General features: G+C 58.4%; 1 protein-coding gene across 1 annotated transcript in view; it reads right to left on the bottom strand.

The window, feature by feature from the left end:
• Positions 1 to 4,205: 4,205 nt before the first annotated feature.
• Positions 4,206 to 20,784, bottom strand: part of ENG (endoglin) — a 73,146-nt gene continuing 56,567 nt past the window's right edge. The window contains exons 10-15 of the mRNA XM_075015809.1: positions 20,378 to 20,416; positions 18,458 to 18,571; positions 10,975 to 11,229; positions 10,174 to 10,237; positions 6,687 to 6,788; positions 4,206 to 5,955 (exon numbers count right to left, since the gene is read on the bottom strand). Of these exons, the coding sequence (XP_074871910.1) occupies positions 5,837 to 5,955; positions 6,687 to 6,788; positions 10,174 to 10,237; positions 10,975 to 11,229; positions 18,458 to 18,571; positions 20,378 to 20,416 (693 nt within the window). The 3' untranslated portion in view covers positions 4,206 to 5,836. The remainder of the gene's footprint in view (positions 5,956 to 6,686; positions 6,789 to 10,173; positions 10,238 to 10,974; positions 11,230 to 18,457; positions 18,572 to 20,377; positions 20,417 to 20,784) is intronic.

Below are 20,784 nucleotides of genomic sequence, written 5' to 3'. Positions count from 1 at the left end.
CCTGGCCTCTGCCATGGTGCTGTGTCCTGCCTGCCTCAGCGCTCTGGGCCCTGCGGTGGCAGAGGACAGGGTGCAGGTTTTGAGCACTGGTCCTCTGCCGGGGTGAGGCCTTTCCCTGTTCAGAGGGCGGCGGGCGCATCCGGTGCAGGTGCCCCTATGGGTGTCGGCCTCCCTGGGCTGCTGTGTGGCCATTGCTGGGAGCTGCGCCAGCCGCCTTACAGAATGACAGCCCCCTGCCTCCCCCGGGGACTCCTTTCCCCACCCCTGTGCCTTTTTCTCCTCCTCGGGGTCTGTGCCGCTGAGCTGCACAGCCGAGGGCTGCATGATCCGGGGCTGGATTTGAGCCTGGCTACGTCAGACCCTTCCCTAGGGCTGTGCGCGCCGTGGGGGAGCCCTGTGCTGCTCCCTGTAAGGAGAACTGGCTCTGGCTGACGCTCGCTGGAGGCCCTTCGTACGGGGTGTGTCTGGCTTGGGGTCCCGCTGGAGCTGCCCGTGAGCCGGGTGTTCGGAGTCGTGCGCCAGGCGCGGAGCTGCCAGCTGAACTCTCGCCCAGCCGGTGGTGCTAGGTGTGTGACGCAGCCCAGGGGAGTGAGGGGCACTGCGCTATCGTGGCTTTGATGCCCTAGTGCCATGAGCATCTCCCAGGCCACCCCGGGCAGTGGGTCCATCTGCCCACGTTATGGAGGCCCAGGGACTGCAGGGAGCACGGGGCTAGAGCTGCCCTGTCCCTGTGGCGTGAGGAATATGGGAACAGCTCCAGGTGCAGGGCCGGGAGCTGCCTGGTGTGGTCACACTTAGCCAGCGTCTCTTGCTGTTGGCTGGGGATGCACTGTGCTCAGATCCCTGCAGACTTGCCTCAGGCCAGGCAGCGAGCTAGCCCGCCCCTGCTCCAGAACCCAGCGGGGGCTGTGTCTTCTGGGCCGAGCCCAGAGTGTCCCGGCAAGTCAGTGCCATTCCCAGCAGGGGCAAGTCAAAGAAGGGGCCCTGCCAGGCTGCACTGCCCCCAGCCAGGCCCTGCCTGTAATACTGGGGTCACACAGGGGCAGAGTCCTGGCCCATGCTCCAGGGTCTGAAGGTAATTCCTCCCTGCCCAGGTGATGTGAGGTAGGGTGCGCTGCCCCCTGCTGGCTGAGCCTGAGCAGTGCGGGGCACTGTGTGCTGCCCCCTGCTGGCTGGGCCTGGCATTTGCCTCACTGCTTATTTCCAGAGCACCTTCAGAGGCTGTGTGGGGACCTCTGCCCATGAGCCAGGGATGGCGGCACAATGGGCCCGGCCCTCCCTGCCCTGGCAAGTGTTTCGCCTCCCACCCCTCCCCGCACCCTGTGCCTTTTTTGGGGTATGCTGACGGCAGCCCTGGTCTGAGTCAGCTGTATCTCTGGGTCCGTGTGGCTGATGCTCTAACCCATCCCCTGTGTGTCACGGTGGATTCAGTGGCTGACCTGGGTAAATCTTAAACTGCTGTAAGCTCGGGGCCTAGTACGGCCCCTTATTGTCAAACCCAGCGGCCTGTGGGTCCAGCCGCTCTGCAGGGGGGGGTCTGGGTGCCAGAATAATGCTGCTGCTGCCTGATCCACATACCTCCTCGCAGATCCTCTTGGTCTAGGAACAAACTACTGACGAGTGGGGGCTGGGGCCTGACAACAGAGGTGGGGTGAGACAGCTGGGGCCCTGCCACAGAGCAGCTCTGGGCCCTGCTGTTATACAGAGAATCACCTGGAGCATGGGGCCTGTCCCTCAGAAGGGGGTCACACACAAGCCCGGAGTGAACCAGCAAGTGTTCCCAGGGGCCAGCTGGGGCCGGGCTGCCTACGTTTGCCTTGACTGGCCTGCTGTGCTGGACGGCCAGTGCTCTGTGTTGTGCTAACCAGGGCTGGGTGCCCTTGTGCTTGGGCAATAGCGAAAGGGCCCTGATATGGGATGGCAGCTGTATTTGCATAGCTAGGCTTCAGGGAGAGGGGTCCACCTGCCCAGCAAGTGGGACGTGTAACTGCAGCGTGGGGCCACAGACCTGAGCTCACCCAAGCACCAGTTACAGCGAAGTCAGGCCTGCCTGGCCGTGGGGCAGGGCAGTGGAGCTCTGCTCTGGCTTCCCTGCTCTTGAAGCTTACAGTTGCTGGCTCCACTTAGCCTGGCTCGTGGCTGCTCTTGCGCCCTGCAGAATCTGGGCTCCGACCCGGGAGGGAAGGGTGGAAGTCGCACCCGTGTCCCACCTCTGACGCTGCTGAGAGGTGAAATGTTACTTGGACTCAAATAACTTAACTCACAATTGGGGGGTTTTATTACATGTTCTGTAGATTAAAGAAGCGGTTAAATGTCCTGATTGCTTCTAGGAGATTATAGTTTGGAAAGTGAAACAATGGTGCTAGTGTGCCCTGAGCGGCTGCTCCTTTGCCCTCTCGCTGTAAATAATAAACATCCCGCTCACTGTAGTGTTATACGGCGTCTTCTGCTTCCTGCGTGGGGTCAGGCTGGGAGCTGTGACGCCCGTAATCCCATAGCCTTGCTAGAGGTAGGAAAACTACCCACTGTGCCCAGGGAAGACCCCACCAGGGCTCGTCCATTTCAACGGGTGGACCTCATCTGGGTTGCCCAAGATACACCAGGCCTGGCGCCTGCCCTGCACAACAGGTGAGCAGTAGTTAATGCTTGGCCAATGGAAGTCTTTGTGTGTGAGTCCTAGGTAGGGTCCACCTGCTGGTTACTCTGCTCTGGGCTGGAGCAGACAGCTGGCTCGCCCCCAGCTCTGGGTTTTAAGGCTGGTGCCCTGCTCTGCACTCTGAGGGGAGATTTCCGTGGCCAGGGGAGCGTGCAGCTGCTCTGCTGCTGGTCCCAGGCGGGTGTGTGCTGGGAAGGGTGTGGGGGCGGCCCCTGCAAAGGGTGGGGGCCAGGGCTGCAGGAAGGAGGCCTGGCTGGATATGGCGTGAAGGATCTAATCGGGGCAGCTGGGTAGCAAGAGCCCAGCTGTGTCTCAGCCAGGCTGCATGGGGCAGGTGGTTGTGCTGCAGCCGTGTCACTACATTCACCATGGGGCCTGGGCCCCTGGAACCCTAGGCAGGCTGGCAGCACTGCCAAGGGCACCGCAGCTGGGTCCTGCTCCAAGTACCCAGGGCCTCAGCCAGGTGTTTGCCCAGTGGCTGGCCGGCTGCGCACAGGTGTTTCCTGCAGGGCTTAGCCAAGCAGTGCTCAGCCCTGGCTCCTGTCCCTATTCTCCACGTAGTTCCCCTTCCACAGGCCCGGAGGGGGGTGCAGCTGGTGAGCATAGGGCTGGTCCTGCTCCCTTCTGCCTGCTGGCCAGGCTGCTGTGGCACAAGGGCCCAAGTAACATCTGTGGTGTCACCCTGGGCTCGCTGACTGCAGCACCGGGCTGTGGCCGGGGGGGGGGGAGATGGACACACGGGGCTGCTGCCATTACCCAGCCACCCCCAGGCTGGGGCACTTAAGCCAGGCTAACTCACTGTGACCAGCCTGCCTGGGCCCTTCTGTGCAGCAGGGCTGGGCCAGGTGCCCAGGGAAAAGCTGGAGCACACGGGTGCAGGGAGCTGCTGCCTCCAGCGTAGCTCTCAGGCATGTTGCTGCCCCTGCACCCAGCACCGGCAGCGCAAGTGGCAGCTTGGTCTAGGAGTGGGAGGCTGGCTCAGAGCAGGGCTTGGGCCTGGGGCAGGGAGCGGGGCTGAGCCCAGGCTTTTGCAAGCTGGAGTGACTGATGTACAGCACTAGTGCATCACCAGCCCCAGGCTGGGGCGCAGAGCAGGCGCTGGCCTTGGCTGGGGCAGCTGAGCCCTTTCTGCCCATCCACTCCTGCTGGCTGACAAGGGCCTTGTCCCTCTGCTGGGATCTCTAGGGCAACCCCAGAGCCGTGGGAGCCACCGGCTCCATCTGCCACTTGTGCAGGGTGGTGCTGGGCTGAGCCTAGCAGGCCCTGGGGCACCATGGGTGATACTCTAGTGCCAAGCACTGCAGATGTGGGGGGAGCTTTGCTGGCCAAGGGGTTGGGCCAAGGTGGTGCACTTGGGGTCAGGCTAGTGGCTGTGGGGGCAGGTGGCCCACGGTGGCTGTCTCCCACATTTGAAGAGCTGCATATACACTGCAAAAGCAAGAGCCAGTGCTGCTGGGGGCCTGGCTTGGTAGGGTTCAGCCAGGGCCAGTGCTGGGGGGGTTGGGGGGGTGGTGCTGGACTCATCCCCCCCAGGCTCCAGCCAACCCAGGACTGTATTTATATTTATTCATATTTATACATGAGCGCGGTTACAGGTCAGTACAGATATTTACAGCCCAAGGCCGGGGGGGCTGGGGCTGGGGCCCAGCGCATGTCAGACGGGGTCTGAGTCTGCAGGCGTCTCAGCCGGAGGAGCCGGACCCTCAGCCGAGAGCCCCGTGCCGCTCAGCGCTATGGGGGGAGGGGGGGGGTCACACATGACTAATTACACTCAGCCCCTGAAGCTGCGGTACTTGGCTGAGGGTGGGGAGGGGTTGAGCCCAGCCAGCCTGGGGCTGGAATGGGCTGTCCTGGGGGGGCTGAGGTTAGTGATCTCAGTTTGCGCATCTCCCAGCAGCTTTGCTCCACAGGCCCCGGGTTCCTGCAGCACTGCCTTGGGCTGTGCCTAGGGCCCCTGCCCGCATGTACCCGCCTCTGCCTGCAGGCTGAAGGCAGCCCAGCCCCCCCGCCCCACCTCCTCCGCTGTGCCTGCAGGAGGGTTCAGCCAGGACCGCTGGGGGGTCATGCCTGCCTGGCCTGAGCCCTGTGCTGCAGCCCAGCTGGGCCCGCACTTGTCCTGCCTGCCCCAATCATGGGGGCGGGGGAGCAAATCCCAGCCTGGTGGGCATTGGTGCCTCCGTTTTGCTGTGCGGGTGCCTTGGCTTTGCTCCGGCAGGGCAGCATTTCCCCCCTCAGCTGCTTAGAGCTGGAGGTGCGGCTCCCTGAGGAGGTGCTGGCCTGGGTGCCAGGCACCACATCACCAGGAAAATCCTGTCTGGCCCCTCTGGCTAGCCTGGCGAGGAGCAGCCCGCCCTGTGCCTGGCTGAAGCAGTCACCCAGCTGTCCCGCCCCCCCCCCGTGCCTCTGTGAGCTGGGAGCCCAGTGGGGCTGTGCCAGCATTTGGTAACCGATGCAGGCGGATGGGGGCATGTGCCTCTGGGACTGGGTACAAGCAGCTGGGGTTGGAGCCCCTGGGCTGAGCACTGGGGGGGTGAGGCACTGGGGGGGCGCCGAGGACCAGCGCTAAGAGCTGCCTTGGTGAGACCCCATCAGTGGGCGCAGACAGGCTGTAATGCTGCAGTGGGGCCCAGGATGGCTGCAGGGCTCGGGGGGCCTTTCCTCTCGAGGCTGGGCACTGGGGCAGTAGCTGCGCAAGCTGGGCTGGCTCCTTGGCTAGGGGCCCCGGAGAGAGCAAGTCAGTCCTTACACCCCAGTTGGGCTTCGTCCCTTCTCCAAAGTGGGGCAGGCTGGGGGGTGGGGGCCAGGGCCGGATGCCCCCCCCCACCTCAGGCTGCTGCAGAACAGCTGCAGGTGGGGGCAGGGGGTTTGGGTGCTCCGGCTGCTGGGCAATGTGGGACTGGCCTAGAAACGAAACCCTCCCTGGGCAGCCGGCTCTCCCTCTGCGCTGGCTGCTCGGCCTCAGGCCTGGTTCCTCGGCACGCGGCTCGACCCTTCTGGGGGAGCTGGTGGCCTGCGCGTGCGCCCGGCCTGCACGGCGAGTGCATGAAGCCCTGCTGGCTTCCCCCCACCGCTGTCCCAGGGCCAGGGAGCTGAGCTGGCTGCGGCGCTGATGAAGTCCATGGTGGCAGCTGCCTGGCAGCCCTTGGCTCCCTGCAGGCGGGGCCGGGGGGTGCCTGCGGCCTAGGCCGTGCTGCTGGTGGAGCAGGGGGTGCTCTGGGTGCTGCCGATGCTGTGATTGGTGCTGCTGCTCTCGGAGGCAGGGACGGTGGTGGAGACCGGCTGCATTTGGGCCAGGGGCCCTGGAGGACGTTGCATGTCAGAAAAAAAACAGAGCCAGTTAGGTGGGCAGGGGTGTCCCCAGGCCAGGCTCAGGGGGCTGCATGCAGCTAATTGGGTGATGACAAGGGCGCCCAATCGCGGCCCTTGGAACTGAGCCGCCACCTGGCCCATGCGCGTCCCGGCATCGGACGGAAATGGTGGGCGTGGCTACAGCTAAACCAATCAGCCGGTCCCCCAGCCGCCGGGCCTGGCCCGCCAGTTCGGGAAGGCGCTAAGGGGAGCGGCTGTCTGGGCTGGCTGGCAGGGCTCTATTGAGACTGGAGCGCCGTGTGGCCAAGCATCCAGTGGGAGGCAACCATGGCCCAAGTGCACCAGCCCTTGGGAACGGGGGCTCGGCTCCCTGAGCAGCGTGGGACACGGGCGAGCGCACGCGTGCAGGGGCCTCCCTGCAGAGACGAGATGCTGCCTGTCGCTCCCAGCAGGAGGCCTCTGGCAAGGGGCCTGTAGCACCAGGCCAGCCTTTTCCCTGGTTGTGGGCTGGGGCTGGGGCTGTGGCCCTGAGCATTGCTCGCCGTGCACCAGCTCAGCCACAGCAGACCTGGCCCAGCACAGGCCAACGAGGCCTCGGGGGGCTCCGCCGGTGTCACTCTCAGCCGAGCTCCCTGCAGCCTGAGGCTCAGCCCAGCACCACGGCACTGGGACCGGGGGGGGCCACGACCCGCGCGAGCAGGGCAGTGGCGCAGATACTCACGCGTGTGGCTGTAAATGCACCAGAGTGCCGCCGTGAGGAGGGTGCCGATTAAGAACGCCGCGAAGGTGATGCCCACGACTGCTTCAATCCCTAGGCCTGTGGCTGAGGCAAGGAGAGAGGAGATTGACAGCAGTCAGCGCATTCCCTGGCCAGGGGCCAGCCCTGCTGTTGCTCTGCCACACGGGACGCCCCCACCGCCCCCTCCCTGCTCCAGCCAGGTTAATACACACGGTGCCTTCTCTGCTCAATCCCTCCCCCCGCCACTTGTGCCAGGCCAGCAGGAGCGGCCCCAGCCACAGAGCCCCCCCTTCGCTTCCATGCAGGCTCAGGAGCTAGCCAAGTAGAAAGCCTAGGGGGAACCAAAGGCCCAAGCGATGACCAGGGCAGGGCTTATCCCTGCTGGGGGACCTGGCTGACAGGCCAGTGGATGGGCAGCTACCTAAGCGTGCAGACTACTGGGAACATAGGCTCAAAGCCTGCCAATGACCTGTACTAGTCAACGGGCGACAGAGAGAGTGAGGAGCTGGCGGTTCAGTGGCCTTCTCCCCAACACCTGTGCACCCACCTGACTGTCCCACATGCTGGCCTGGGCCTGCTTGGCCATTTGTCCCAGTACATGCTCAGCGGACTACCTCCGAGCCACAGCGAAATGCAGCCACCTCTAGGTGTGGGCATGGCAGGTATTTGGCAGCAGCCAGGAAGAGCGACACGGCCGGTGGATTTTTGGCGGGCGGGTTAATGAGGAATGCCTGGCGGTGAAACCACATGGAAGCTTTCCCCGTGTCTGGGGGCAGGGGTGGGGGGGGGTAACGCTTTGGGCTTGTTCAGGGGCAGAGGCATTCAGGATTTCAAAGTCACATCTCCAGCGATGGCAATTCCAGCATCGCAGCATCCCACAGCCATGCCTGGGGGCACGGCCTCACGAGGGCCTTGGAAACCAGCCGTGTCGGCACTGGCAGCAGTGCTCAGCCAGGGAAGGCACGAGCCCTCGCTAGGGTGTATGTATTCCGTGCTTGCTGCAGGCTCTGCACTGGACGCCCCTCCTTGCTGAGGCAGCTGGGCCAGCCAAGCAGCCTGAGGTGGACGGGGGCAGGCTGAATGGCAGCGAGCCTGGTTTGCTAACGGCTCCTGGACTCCTTGGAGCCGCTGAGTCCCGCGACTAGAGGGAGCAGTGCCCTGTACTGAGTCCAGCTACTCTCAGCCACCGGGAGTTTGTTAACCCGTTTGCCTGGGGACGTGAGATGTCTTGGAGCGTGTGATGAGCAGCGCGAATTCCAGGCTGGTCAAAAGCTTTTCCCTGTGTTGTTGGGCGGCCGTCTGGGGGGAGCTGAGCAAACAGAGGCAGGAAGAGGGGACCCAGGTGGGAGGAAAGCAGGAAGTCATCCATTCTTGATTGGGGATGAAGAGTCATTCCTGCCTGGCACGGGTTCAGCGGGGCAGGAAAACGGCCACACTCCCCGGGTGCCTGCCAAAACAACTGCGGGCAACAGGACGTGGCTGTCGCAGCTGCTTGGAGGATCCAGCCAGAGGAGACTGGCCCGGCGAGGGAGCTGAGGCCAGAAATCCCCTGTCCATCAGCATCCCCACATCAGGCTCTTTCAGGAGCACCTGTCCTGTGCCAGGTGCTGTTCACACGCAAGCATGGTTCCTGCCCCAGCGAGCTCGCCATCAGGCTTCCCTCACGCACCGCTCTGGGCAGTGTCACCAACTGCAACGCATCAAAACCCTGAGCCAGCCCCCCCGCCCCAAGTCAGATTGGAAAAATAACCCACTCGGGGTTCTTGGCTGGGCCTGCTGGGATTGGAGAAGTTTGGGGGTGTCACAGAAGGGCTGGAAGGGACCTCAGGAAGTCATCGTGTCCAGCCCCTTGCCTAAAGCAGGACCAACCCCAACCAAATCATCCCAGCCAGGGCTTTGTCAAGCTGGGACTTAAAAACCTCAAGCGAGGGAGAGTCCACCACCTCTTTAGGGCGATGCTAATGGCAACCCCCAAACTGGACCGCTAATTCTTCTACATCCAAGTGGCATCCTTGGTTTAGAACCACCCAGAGACACTTTACAGTCTAGCTTCATATCAGAGAATCACAGAACACTAGCGCTGGAAGAGACCTAAAAAGCCATCGGGTCCAGCCCCTGCCCTAAGCAGGACCAAACCCATCAGCTCAGCCCCGCCAGGGCTTTGTTGAGGAGAGACTTAAACACCTCCAGGGATGGAGACGCCACCGCTCCCCTGGGGAGACCATTCCAGTGCTTCACCACCCTCCTAGTGAAGAAATTTTTCCTACTGTTCAACTCGGACCGTCCCAACTGCAACCTTAGACCATTGTTTCGTGTTCTGCCTCCGTGACCACTGTGAACAGCCTCTCTCCAGCCTCTTTGCAGCCTCCCTTCAGTAAGCTGACGGCTGTTAGCAAGTCCCCCCATAGTCTTCTCTTCTGCAGACTAAACAGTCCCAATTCCCTCAACCTTTCTTCGTAAGTCATGTGCTCCAGCCCCCTAATTATTTTGGTCAGCTCAGTGCGGTGCAGCTACCTCTGGGGAGGGATGTGGCTGCTGTTTACCAGCAACGTGACAAAGCCGCACAAGTTTGGGACCGGAAGTCAAGGCTACTGCATCCAATGTCACTGGGCTTCTCCCCACGTCTGGCTGCTTCCTATCATTCCAAGGCCGCTTACATGGGCTCTGGCTCATATCAAACTTTATTTCCCTTCCCTTTCCCCAGGCAGCCTGTCATCTGCATTGACAAGTGGTGCACCGTCACTTCCTGTAGGTCAGGGCCTGGCCCAGCCGCAACCCGCTGGGGAGATGAACAACACACGAGGTTCACAACAGCCACAGCCAGGAATGCGGCTCAAGGATAAATGATGGTGATGAAACTGCCAGAAATTTGATAAGAGCGCCAGCGGGACAGCGCTGGGATAAGCCTGTGCTAAGTCTTGGGCTCCAGCCCAGACCGGCTCTGCTCCCCCTACCCCCAGTCACGATGAAGACATCTCACTTGCTGGAGACGGCCGGTTCTCTGAGTGGTGACCTCCTGCCCCTGCAGTTCCAAAGCCTGACCTGCCAGGTCTCCCAGTCATTCAAGTGCCTCCCCGGTTGTGAGGAACATGCTGAGCCTGGGCCCTGCTAGCCCAGCCTGGGCATCACTTCCCCGTTATAAGGCGTCCCACTGGCGATTGCTCCTGTTCCCGCTCAGGTGCCAACATCTCTCCTGTCTGGTCATCCCCTGCCCCCCCACCCCCGACACACTGAGCCCGTCCTCAGCAAGGTGCTAATCCCGCCAGAAGTGTCTTGGTTGCCCTGAACCTCAGCAAGGACTCTAGGCCGCGCGCTGCTCCTGGCCACACCTACGCTCATGCACCTCCCACCAGAGACACTTCAACAGATGTGCAGGCTGGGCTCTGGGCCGATCCAGCCCTGGGGCAGCGCGCAGGTGCAGCGCTCAGCTCTGACCCAAGGGGACGCGCCAGGGAGACTGCACACTCACTCGGCGACGGAGGGTGGGCCTCCTGCAGCTTCACCTCCAGCGATACTTCTTCGATGGTGCTGCCCTGTGATTTTGAGAAGGGGGGTTGAAGAGGAGATGAGCACCTCGCTGGTGTGCCCAGCAAGAGAGCCCCACCGGTTCCCAAGCAGGTGATCCCAAGGCTGCAGCAGCAGGAATGAGCACCCCTCCGCGTCCTGGTGGCAAAGGGGCAGGACAGGGTGGCAAGAGACCTGATCTTTGTCACAGCCTGAGAGCCGGGGGCAGGGGGTTCGTTCCCCTCCTCGGGGGCTCAGTTTCTTCCTCTAAATGAGGGTACTGATCCCCAGGACGGGCGTGCAGCCGGGTTTGTTCCTGTTTGTAAAGTACATTGGGGTTCTTGGGCCGTAGGCACACAGTGCAATTTCCAGGATCCCTCCCTGGCCACGGCTCCACAGCGCTTGGGAGCCGAGTGGCAACTTCACACCTGGCTCGTGCCCTGTGGCAAGGCTGTGGCAGTAGTAGGGACCAGGGCAAGTGGGTGCACTGCCACTCCGCGTAATCCTCTGGGCTTGGCAGGGTGGTGCAATGCGCCTGTTAGCCCTTGACACAGCCTGCATGTGTTGTGTGGTCCCAGGCACATGATGGCAGGACATGGGAATGGAGTCCTGGAACTTCTCATCTCAGCCTCCAGCCCCTTCCCACACCCCCACGGCCCAGCGAAGGCAGTGGGAACAGCCTCCTCGCCTGGCTGATGGGCAAAGGGTTTTGGCCGCAAGGCCGCTGGAGGGTGCCCACGAAGGAGCTGGCAGCCCCCACACTCACGTTGGGAGACGTGCTGATTGTGCACACCAAGGTGGCGCAAGGAGGGACGGGCCCCACCCCAGCCGGGTTGTAGACAATGCTGAACTGATGGAGCTCCCGGCCCAGGGTGGCCTTTGTTGGCTTGCGGATGGTCACTTGTTGCCCGTTTGCTGCGTTAGGCCGGAACAGCAGCTGCCCAGGCTTGTTGGCAGCCGTCTGCAGAGAACACTCCTTCAGCGTCAGCTGCTTCTGGGACTCCGCTGGCCGAAGCGAGACCTGCAGAGGGGCAGCCGGGGAGCAAGAGGCTGGTTAGCAGGTCTCAGGGGCTGTAACTCAGCTCCTTATCTGGGCTGGAGGGAAGGAAGCCAAAGGCTCTGCCGAACACGGGGCGAGGGCTGGGAGGGGAAGCCAGCCCTGATCCCCATGTTCCAGCTCCCCCCAGGGTGAGTAGAGTCACATGCAGGCCTGGGCGAGGGCGGCTCCGGCTGCTGTGACGTTGTGTCTCTGCTGGGATCAGAATCGGCTGCCTGAACTGTGTTCAGACACAGCTGGTGTGGCAGAGCCTGAGGATGGTTTCAGACAGTGGCGTGGACCGCGATCCTTCCCCCCGGCTCCTGCTGCAGTGCCCACCTCGCACCCAGCATAACACAACTGTCTAGCCCATGGGCACTCAAAACGGCCACACTGGGCCAGGCCAAAGGGCCAGCTCGCCCGGTGCCCTGTCTGCCCACAGTGGCCAATGCCAGGTGCTCCAGAGCAAGTGATGTGAACAGGGAGTCGTCAGCTTACCCACCCTCTGTTGCCCATTCCCAGCAGACAGAGCCACCCTCCCTGCCCATCCTGGCCAACAGCCAGCCTGCTGATGCAGTTGCCCCCACCCCCAGAGTTTCTAAATGGGCTACGACTCCCAGCTGCCACCACTGCTGCTGTGCTGGGGGCAGTGTCCGGAGCCCTGGGCCCTTTAAATTGCTGATGGAATGACAGGGCGCTGCTCCACACAGCTGAGGGCTGAGAAAGGGACAGCACCACGGTCCAGTCAGGGTTAAGGACTGGCTGCTTCTGGCCCCGCCCTTTCGGCCTGAGGCCCCACCCCTTCCAAGGCATGGAGCTACCTGCCCCCACCTTGCCTAGGGGCTGTGAAAACTGTCAGCTTCCCTGCTAATATCCATTGATGGACTTATCCTGCCTGAATGTATCTAGTTCTTTTTGAACCCTGTTATGGTCTTGGCCTTCCCAGCACCCTCTGGCAGAGTTCCCCAGGCTGGCTGTGCATTTTGTGGGGAAATACCGACTTTTGTTTTAAACCTGCTGCCTATTTGTTTCATCTGGGACTCCCTCGGGCTCGTGTTCTGGGACGTACGTAGAACTTCCTCAGCTATGTTCTCTACACCAGCTGTGATTTGACAGCCCTCAGTCATACTCCTGTTGTCCAAGCTGAAAAGTCCCAGTCGTTAATCTCTACTTATATGGCAGCCCTTCCATACCCTTAATCATAACTGTTGGCCTTTTCTGGACCTTAGTTCAATTCCAACAGAGCTTTTTGGAGCTGGGGTGACCACGTCTGCCAACGTTATTCAAGCTGTGGGCATACCAGGGATTTTATAGAGAGGTAATAAGACATTCTCTGTCGCGAGCCCTTTCTTAATAAGTCTCAACATTTTTGGTTTGGTTTTGTTTTATGTTGGCTGCTGCTGCTGCACATTGATTGAATGTTTTCAGAGAACTATGCACAATGACTCAAAGAGCTCTTCTTTGAGTGATAACAGCCAATTCAGACCCATTGTTTTAGCTGTATTGTTGGGATTAGGTTTTCCAATGTGCGTATGTTTGCATTTGTCAACCTTAAATTTCATCTGCCATTTTGTTGCCAGTTTTGAGCGATCCTTTGCAGCCTGCCTGGGATTTAACTGTCTTGAGTAGTTGTGTATCATGTGCAAAATTTGCCACCTTCCTGTTTATTTTTTTTCTAGATCATTTATGAACATGTTGAATGGGACTGGTTCTGCTACAGACCCCCTGGGGACCATCACTATTTACCTCTCTCCATTCTGAAAGCTGATCATTTATTCCTACCCTTTGTTTCCAGCTACTAATCCATGACTGGACCATCCCTCTTATCCCACGGCAGCTTACTTTGCTTAAGACCCATTGGTGCAAGACCTTGTCAAAGGCTTTCTAAAAATCCACGTACGCTATATCCATTGGATCCCGCTTGGCCTCTTCAAAGACTTGTAGTAGATTGCTGTAAAGGCATGACTTCCTTTTACAAAAGACTCTTCCCCAACAAATTGTGTTTGTCTACATGTCTGACAATCAGGTTGCCCAGAACTGATGTTAGACTTACTGGCCTGTAATTTTCAGGATAATTTCTTGAGCCCTTTTTAAAAACTGGTGTCATATTATCTTCCAGTCGTTTGGCACAGAAGCTGATTAACTGCTAGGTACAGACCACAGTTAGTAATTCTGCAAATTGACACTTGAATTCCTTCAGAACTCTTGGTCCTGGTGACTTATTACTGTTTAGTTTATCAAACTGTCCCAAAATGTCCTCTGATGACACCTCAATCTGGAAGAGTTCCTCAGATTTTTTTAACTAAAAAGAATGGCTCAGGTTTGGGAATCTCCCTCATATCCTCAGACTTGAAGACTAAGGCAAAGGATTCATTTAATTTCTCCACGATGGCCTTATCATCTCTGTGTGCTCCTTTAGCATTTCAGTCACCCTGTGGCCCCATTGGTTGTTTAGCAGGCTTCCTGTCTCTGGTTTACTTAACCTTTTCTTCCTTAGTACTTTGTGAGTCTTTGCCTAGCTGTTCTTCACATTCTTTTTGGCCTTCCTAATTATACTTGTACACTTCATTTGCCAGAGTTTATGCACCTTTCTATTTTCCTCACTAGAGCCGCGTCTACACGTGCACGTTACTTCGGAGTAGCGGCGCCAACTTCGAAATAGCGCCCGTCACGGCTACACGTGTTGGGCGCTATTTCAAAGTTGAAATCGACGTTAGGCGGCGAGACGTCGAAGTCGCTAACCCCAGGAGGGGATGGGAATAGCGCCCTACTTCGAAGTTGAACGTCGAAGTAGGGCACGTGTAGCCAATCCGCGTCCCGCAACATCAAAATAGCGAGGTCCGCCATGGCGGCCATCAGCTGAGGGGTTGAGAGACGCTCTCTCTCCAGCCCCTGCGGGGCTCTATGGTCACTGTGTGCAGCAGCCCTTAGCCCAGGGCTTCTGGCTGCTGCTGCGGCAGCTGGGGATCCATGCTGCATGCACAGGGTCTGCAGCTAGTTGTCAGCTCTGTGGATTTTGTGTTGTTTAGTGCAACTGTGTCTGGGAGGGGCCCTTTAAGGGAGCGGCTTGCTGTTGAGTCCGCCCTGTGACCCTGTCTGCAGCTGTTCCTGGCACCCTTATTTCGATGTGTGCTACTTTGGTGTGTAGACGTTCCCTCGCAGCGCCTATTTCAATGTGGTGCTGCCCAACATCAAAGTTGAACGTCGACGTTGCCAGCCGTGGAGGATGTGTAGACGTTATTCCTCGAAATAGCCTATTTCGATGTAGCGTGCACGTGTAGATGTAGCCTTGGATTTAATGTCTACTTTTTAAAGGATGCCCTTTTACCTTAGTTGCCATGGTGACACTTCTTTGGTTCACCTCTTGTGTTTTTCAACATGGGGTATACTTTTCAAGTTGAGCCTCTATTATGGTGTCTTTCAAAATTTTCAGTGTAGCTTACAGAGTACTCACTTTTGGCACTGTACTTTTTAATTTCCGTTTAACTAACCTCATTTTTGTGTAGTCCCCTTTCTGAAATTAAGTGGTACAGCGTTGGGCTGCTGTGGTGATTTTCCTGCTACACTGATGTTAAATTTAATTATGTTATCACTATTAACAAGCAGTCCAGTTATATTCACCTTTTAGACCAGATCCTGTGCTCCACTTAGGACTAAATCATGACTTGCCTCTCCTCTTGTGGGTTCCAGAACTAGCTGTTCCAAGAACCGGTCATGTAAGGTCAATTTCAACTCTGCATCCCATCCTCAGGTGGTAAGTACCCAGTCAAAAGGGGGTAGCAGAAATCCCTCATTATTATTGACTTTTTAATCTTATTAGCTTCTCAAATCTGCCTGAGCATTTCACAGTTCCTATCACCATTCTGGTCAGGAATATATCCCTAATGTTATATCCTTATTATTAGCACATGTAATTAATATCCATAGACAATCTATGGTAGTTTGGTTTATTTCAGATTTTTACTTTATTTGATTCTACACTTTCTTTCACTGTCACTACCGCCCCCCCAGCACAACCTATTCTGCCCTTTCAATATATTTTGCACCCTGGCATTACTGTGGCCGATTGATTATCCTCATTTCACCAAGTTTCTATGATGCCCATTAAATCAGTATCCTCATTTAATCTGACACTCTACTGCACCCATCTTATTATTTAGCCGTCTAGCACGGGTATATAAGTGCTTTAAAAACTTGTCATGTTTTAGCTGTCTGCCATTGCATGAGGCAACTGAGTGGGGCTCTTTTTCACTGGACTGTTTCTGATCAGATCCTACCCATATCTTATCACTTTCCACCTCCTCGATAGGACTCAGAGAATCTCCATTACTAGATCCTCCCCTAAGGGATGTCTCTGTAGGAACCATGTGCTCCTCCACACCTGTCTGCTAAGCTTTCCCACAGTTCTCTTTGCTTTTCATTTGGCCAGGTGAGTTTGGAGTTATTGCTCCCAATACACACCCAGAGTCACGTCCACCAGGGTGATAGTGCGGCAAACCCTGCCTGGGATCAATAGGGCTGCACAACACACAGGCATTTGGACGAGATGGTAGCATTGAAGGGAGGGATTGGAAGAAGGGCAGAAGCAGAATAAACCTTCACTGCCCCCCAAGCTCAGTCCCCATGTGAGCATTAGGGGATCTGCCAAATGAGGCTGGGGGTAGTCCCTGTGCGTACAAGGGAAAACAAAGAGCACAGAGGAGTGTGCCAGCCGCTGGAGGCCTTAGCCACGACCATGCTATGGACACCAGGCCTTGGGTATTTACTGGCCATGGAATTTACAGCGGCCACCTGATCTCCACAGCACAACGGGTTGCTCTAGCTCAGCCCATGTGCTCAAGGAAGAGGCTGTGTGTGTGGGGTTCTCAGGGTCACAGATTTTTGCTTCTGTGATACAAGCATCACCACTGGAGATTTAAGGCTTTGTTGGGTGCCGAGATGTTTCTTGCCTGCCCACTTGGTCCACTGCCTTACTCTTGGGGTTCTAACATGGCTTCAGACCATAATAATGCCCTGTTCACGCTGGTCCGGGCCAACATATTGTGTTCCATGAGCAGCTGTGGTTTGTCTGGTGCTGATCCCCCGCACAGACAGCGCCAGGCTCTAAGGGCTGGATCCAGTGACTGCCACTACTCCCTGGGCTGTGGGCTATGCTCATGACAGCCATGTGGCCGGTGGAGTTTGCACAGATCGGTTCTGAGGATAGACCTTTGTATCACTGATAACCCGTCAGGAAAGCTAGGGCCCTACTTCCTGAGCCTACAGAGTGTGAGCAGGAAACCATGATGTTTGGGAACAGCGATTAGCCCTGAGAGACACAGACCCCGAAACTTGATTAGTGGATGGGAGGAAGGGGGCGAAAAGGGGCAGCCCAACCCCTCTGGACTCTGAGAACAAGTTCCCAGCCGCTGTTCTGCCACGCACTGACGCAAAGTGAGTTATTTACTTTCCCTGGGCGGAAGGCCCTGTTGTACTATTGGCGCCCATCACTGGGGAGCCATTGCTTACAGACGGGGTTTGGAAACGAGAGAGCTGCCAAGCCAAGCGGCTGTGTTTGCGGCCAGCGGAGCCTGCAGACACCTTCCAGCTTGCTAAGTGATAAGGTTGCAGCTTTACTCCAACAAAATAATCTCGTAACCCTTTGACCTGAGCCATCAGAGACCTGCTTTTCACAGAAGTAAAACTGGAAGGGACCGTGATATACCAGCTCGTCCTGTTCCCTGCATGCAAGGCAGGAGTGTGCTAAATCCTTTGCTAGCTTGCTGTAGCTACCAATGTACGTGCCTACGGGCACAGTATGACTGGGGTCATTCTATGGCCCAGTCTGACCCAATCTGACTCTGCCGCACATGCTCCCTGGGGGAACAGCTACCCGGTGAGCCAAGGGCTGACTGCAGACACGCCTAAGCTACTGCTGCTAAAAGCCTCGGCGTAGCTGCCCCCGTGTAGGCTTCGGCAAGGGCTGTGCAAGAACACCAGGGCATGTACGCTTGTTACTAGCCTGCGTTGAGGCGCGTGCTGCTGTGGCTGCACTGCTCTTTGAGCTGGGCTGACAGGAGTCAGCCAGCGCGGTGCTCCCACCGCAGACTGAAGTGCGGCTGACTAGAGCAGGGCGACGCCCTGAGCGGCTGTCCCGCGCTCTTGCTTGTCTGTAGGAAACCAGAGCCTGACGCAGCTGGCATGCAGGGTTAGCCCTGGCTGGAAGGTACTGCGTACACTGGGGGTGGGGGGCAAGGAGGAAGCATTGGCATGGAGAGGGAATTTGGGACCCGTCAGACGGGCCCAGGAACAGACCCATGTTCCTATGCAATCCTCGGCACGAGCCTCACTTCCAAGGCACGGCCATCCCCTTCCCATACAGCCCACTCAGGGGAGTAGCATAAAGCCGGGCACATGCTGGGAGCACCACAGGGACAGTGGTGATGACTCATGCTCACACAGCATCCTGGGGCAGTGGGACGGAGCGAGGGCTGTTGGACTGGAACGTATACAAAGACGGGCACAAAGCTATCGGTGCATTCCTTGCCATCACTATGCTGTAGGAGTTCATCTTGGCTGGCCGGGGAGGCAGAAGGAGGCCCTGACCCTGGGTCCCTCCCGCTCTCCCCAGGATGGATGGTACTGACTGCTCCTGAGTACTGCAGCGGACAAGGGAGCAAGGTGACAAGGGGGCGACGTACGATCTGCTCCCTGCCCTGGATTTGTGAATGCAGGCAGACAGGGGCTCTGCTATGCCTTGGCTTCCTCCGCTGTCCTCACCTGCTTAAGTGCATGCGTGCTGGTAGGAGCACGTGTGGGTGAGCCTGAAAGCTAGTTCCCCTTTTCCTTTAATCCAATGGTGGCATTTAATAAAACGCGTATGAGTGTAACCCTGGGGGTGGCCTCCCGTGGTAACAGTCTGGCCCCTCAGCCAAACCCTGCTGAGCCAGGGGCTTGTTCCAGGGGGTGCACAAATTGATTCTAGTCAAACCCCCAGGGTTTCCCATCAGCTTTCTAGGGCTAAAGCACCACAGCACTAAGTCCCCATTCCCAAGGCATTGCCCACTCTACGGACACAGCAGGGAACAAACAAACCGAGGCCCAGGGCCGGGCTGGGCAAAGCCACTCTCCAAGAGATGTGGAGGCTTCTAGCGCCCTGCAGGGCCCCGCGAACTCAACCTGGCCAAGCCTGGTGCCAGCTGGGCCCAGAGTGGGCAGGATTGACGCCCAGTACCTGGACATAAGCAGATTTGTTGACTTGCAGCATGGGGGTAGGGGGCCACTTGAAGTCCTGGGTCTGGTAAAGCTGCAGCTGGAGCTCCTGGGGCAGTTTGCAAGTGAACGACACCTACGAGTGAAGGACACAGGGTTCAGTGCCAGGCTGCTGTCGCTCTGCCAGGCTTCCCCCACGCTGCTGGGAGTTGCGGGTGCTGGATCATCCTGGTGTAGTGGGATTTGCTCTGATGGATCCTGAGCATCGCTATAGGAATCTAAGCTCCTGGCACCAGCACGTCGGCCTTAGGAATGCCTCAGAGATGGCGTCTATAGCGTCAGATGCCTTACTGCTCCCCACGCACCCAGACCAGCCAGGCCAGACACTCAGGCAGCGGCTGGCTCCGAGTCTCACCTCTGACCTCCCCTGGCAATTCAAGTGCCAGCGGCTGCATAGGGCAGTTTGTGCAGTGCTTAGTCGGTGTTGGGCTCAGTATAATCTGGAGGAAGCCCCTCCACAGTCAGAGCTGTGACAGTAAAGCAGTGGGGGTCTGGTCCCGACAGCATGTTCCTCACTGGTTTGTCCTGGCCAGCAACTTGAGGAGTGGGGCTCCTGTCACTTCCTATGGGCACCACGGGGCTCGCAAGAGACATTTCCACTCTCTCCTCGTGTCACTTCTGAGGAACCCTGGGGCAGGGCCAACCTGGCACCCAGCGGGGAGCTGGGGCTGGTGGCAGCCAGCCACACGTTTCTGGATTGCTGGCTTGTGAGCCAGTGAGTGATTACAATCTGGCGGTCTTGTCCGCACCACTTGTGAACTGTGACGGCTTTCCTGCCTGGCGGATGGCCCCCGCGGGGGCGATCCCGGGAATTCACGGGGGTGGGGGGGTCATGTCTCTGCTAGGCGAGGGATCAAACCGCAACCCTCACCTGGCAAAGTCAAACATCTGGGGCCCATGGGTTTGGTCTAGGTGGGAGACAATGCCCCCTCCTCGGGTGAGAGGAACAGATGTTACCAGGAAGTGAACCAAAGCAGCAGGTGCCGCATAGGAGGGGAATGGGCCGTGACTGGGAGAGGCAGCAGATTAAGGTGAGGGTCGGGATGTAGACGAGGGGTGGTGGCCCTGGCCTGCCAGAACACAGACACTCCTCAAAGCACCCAGGAGCAGGCTGGGCTCGGGCGAGACACGGCATTTAGCTGTTTTGCATGTGCCTGTGATTTGCACATATGGATGTTGTACTCTGTGTGTGTTGACTGTGTCACAACAACCGCCTGGCCCTCAGCGAGAGAGAGAGAGAGAGACTGTGAACCACTCAGCTCACACCTGCAGGGTGGAGTTCTGGAGCAGGGTGTGTTTAACTCCCAGGGTCAGGGCTGTGCCCGGAGGCGTGAGGCAGCTGGACAGCAGGTTCCAGCCCTCAGAGGGGGCCACCACACAGCAGACTTGTGCTCTGAGCGTGTCCAGGGACCCCAAGATTGGGACATTGGCTGGATTCAGTTCAGGGGCTTCAGCACTAGCCTGGACACCCCTCCCAGCAGTCCTGGTGGGTAGCTGGAAGGGGCACTTGCTGGCCTCTCTCACCAGTCAGTCCCCAGCATGGCAGGAATCCTGTAGTTGCCCCTACAGCCCCTGGGCGGAAGGTCTAGGATGCGCTCTGCTCTCTACCACTCGAACTCTGTCCATTCAGGCGCGTCTTGCTGAACTGGGGGCAAATGGGTTCCCTTCCCCTCCAGGGTTCTGCTGTGAATACCCTAGCAGGGCAGGGGAAGGAAGGCTGGTTCCTAGGCACCCAGATTTCCCTAGGGCAGTGGGGAGGAGCAAAGCGTGAATGAAAAGAAGCCTCTCAAATCACAGGCTGGGACGCCCGCTGGCCACCCCGGGTCTCCTCTCTGAAATACCTTGGCGACTTGGGGATTAAAAGCCAAACAACTCCTCCTACCTCAACCATCTGCAGAGGCGCCGCCCGTGTCAGGATCAGCTGGGAACACAAAGAGCAGGGAGAGAACATGAGACTCTGCTCACACAACAGATGCAGCGGTCCAGCTCCTGGGGCCCCAAGAGCCGTGTGTGGCGTCCGTCGGAGCCTGCCAGGACTTCGCGGGGAGAGACGGGTGAAAAGTCCAGAAGACGGTGTAGTTTCTCGCCACTGGGTCCGACATGCAGCTTCACACGCTGGGCCCCGCAGTCTCCGCTCACCCCCTCCGTATTAACGACAGGGCGGTTTGCTTTCGCAAGGCCTTGAGCAGCTTCGCCCTCCAACAAAGCTAATGGGCTGCTGAGGATTCTCCGTACCGCACCGAATCAGGCTCTAGCGACTGCAGGGCACCCTGTTGGCAAGGCTTGGGT

Source organism: Carettochelys insculpta, chromosome 21 (assembly GCF_033958435.1).
Source record: "Carettochelys insculpta isolate YL-2023 chromosome 21, ASM3395843v1, whole genome shotgun sequence".
Taxonomy (NCBI): domain Eukaryota; kingdom Metazoa; phylum Chordata; order Testudines; family Carettochelyidae; genus Carettochelys; species Carettochelys insculpta.
This window is presented reverse-complemented; position numbering and strand designations above follow the sequence as displayed.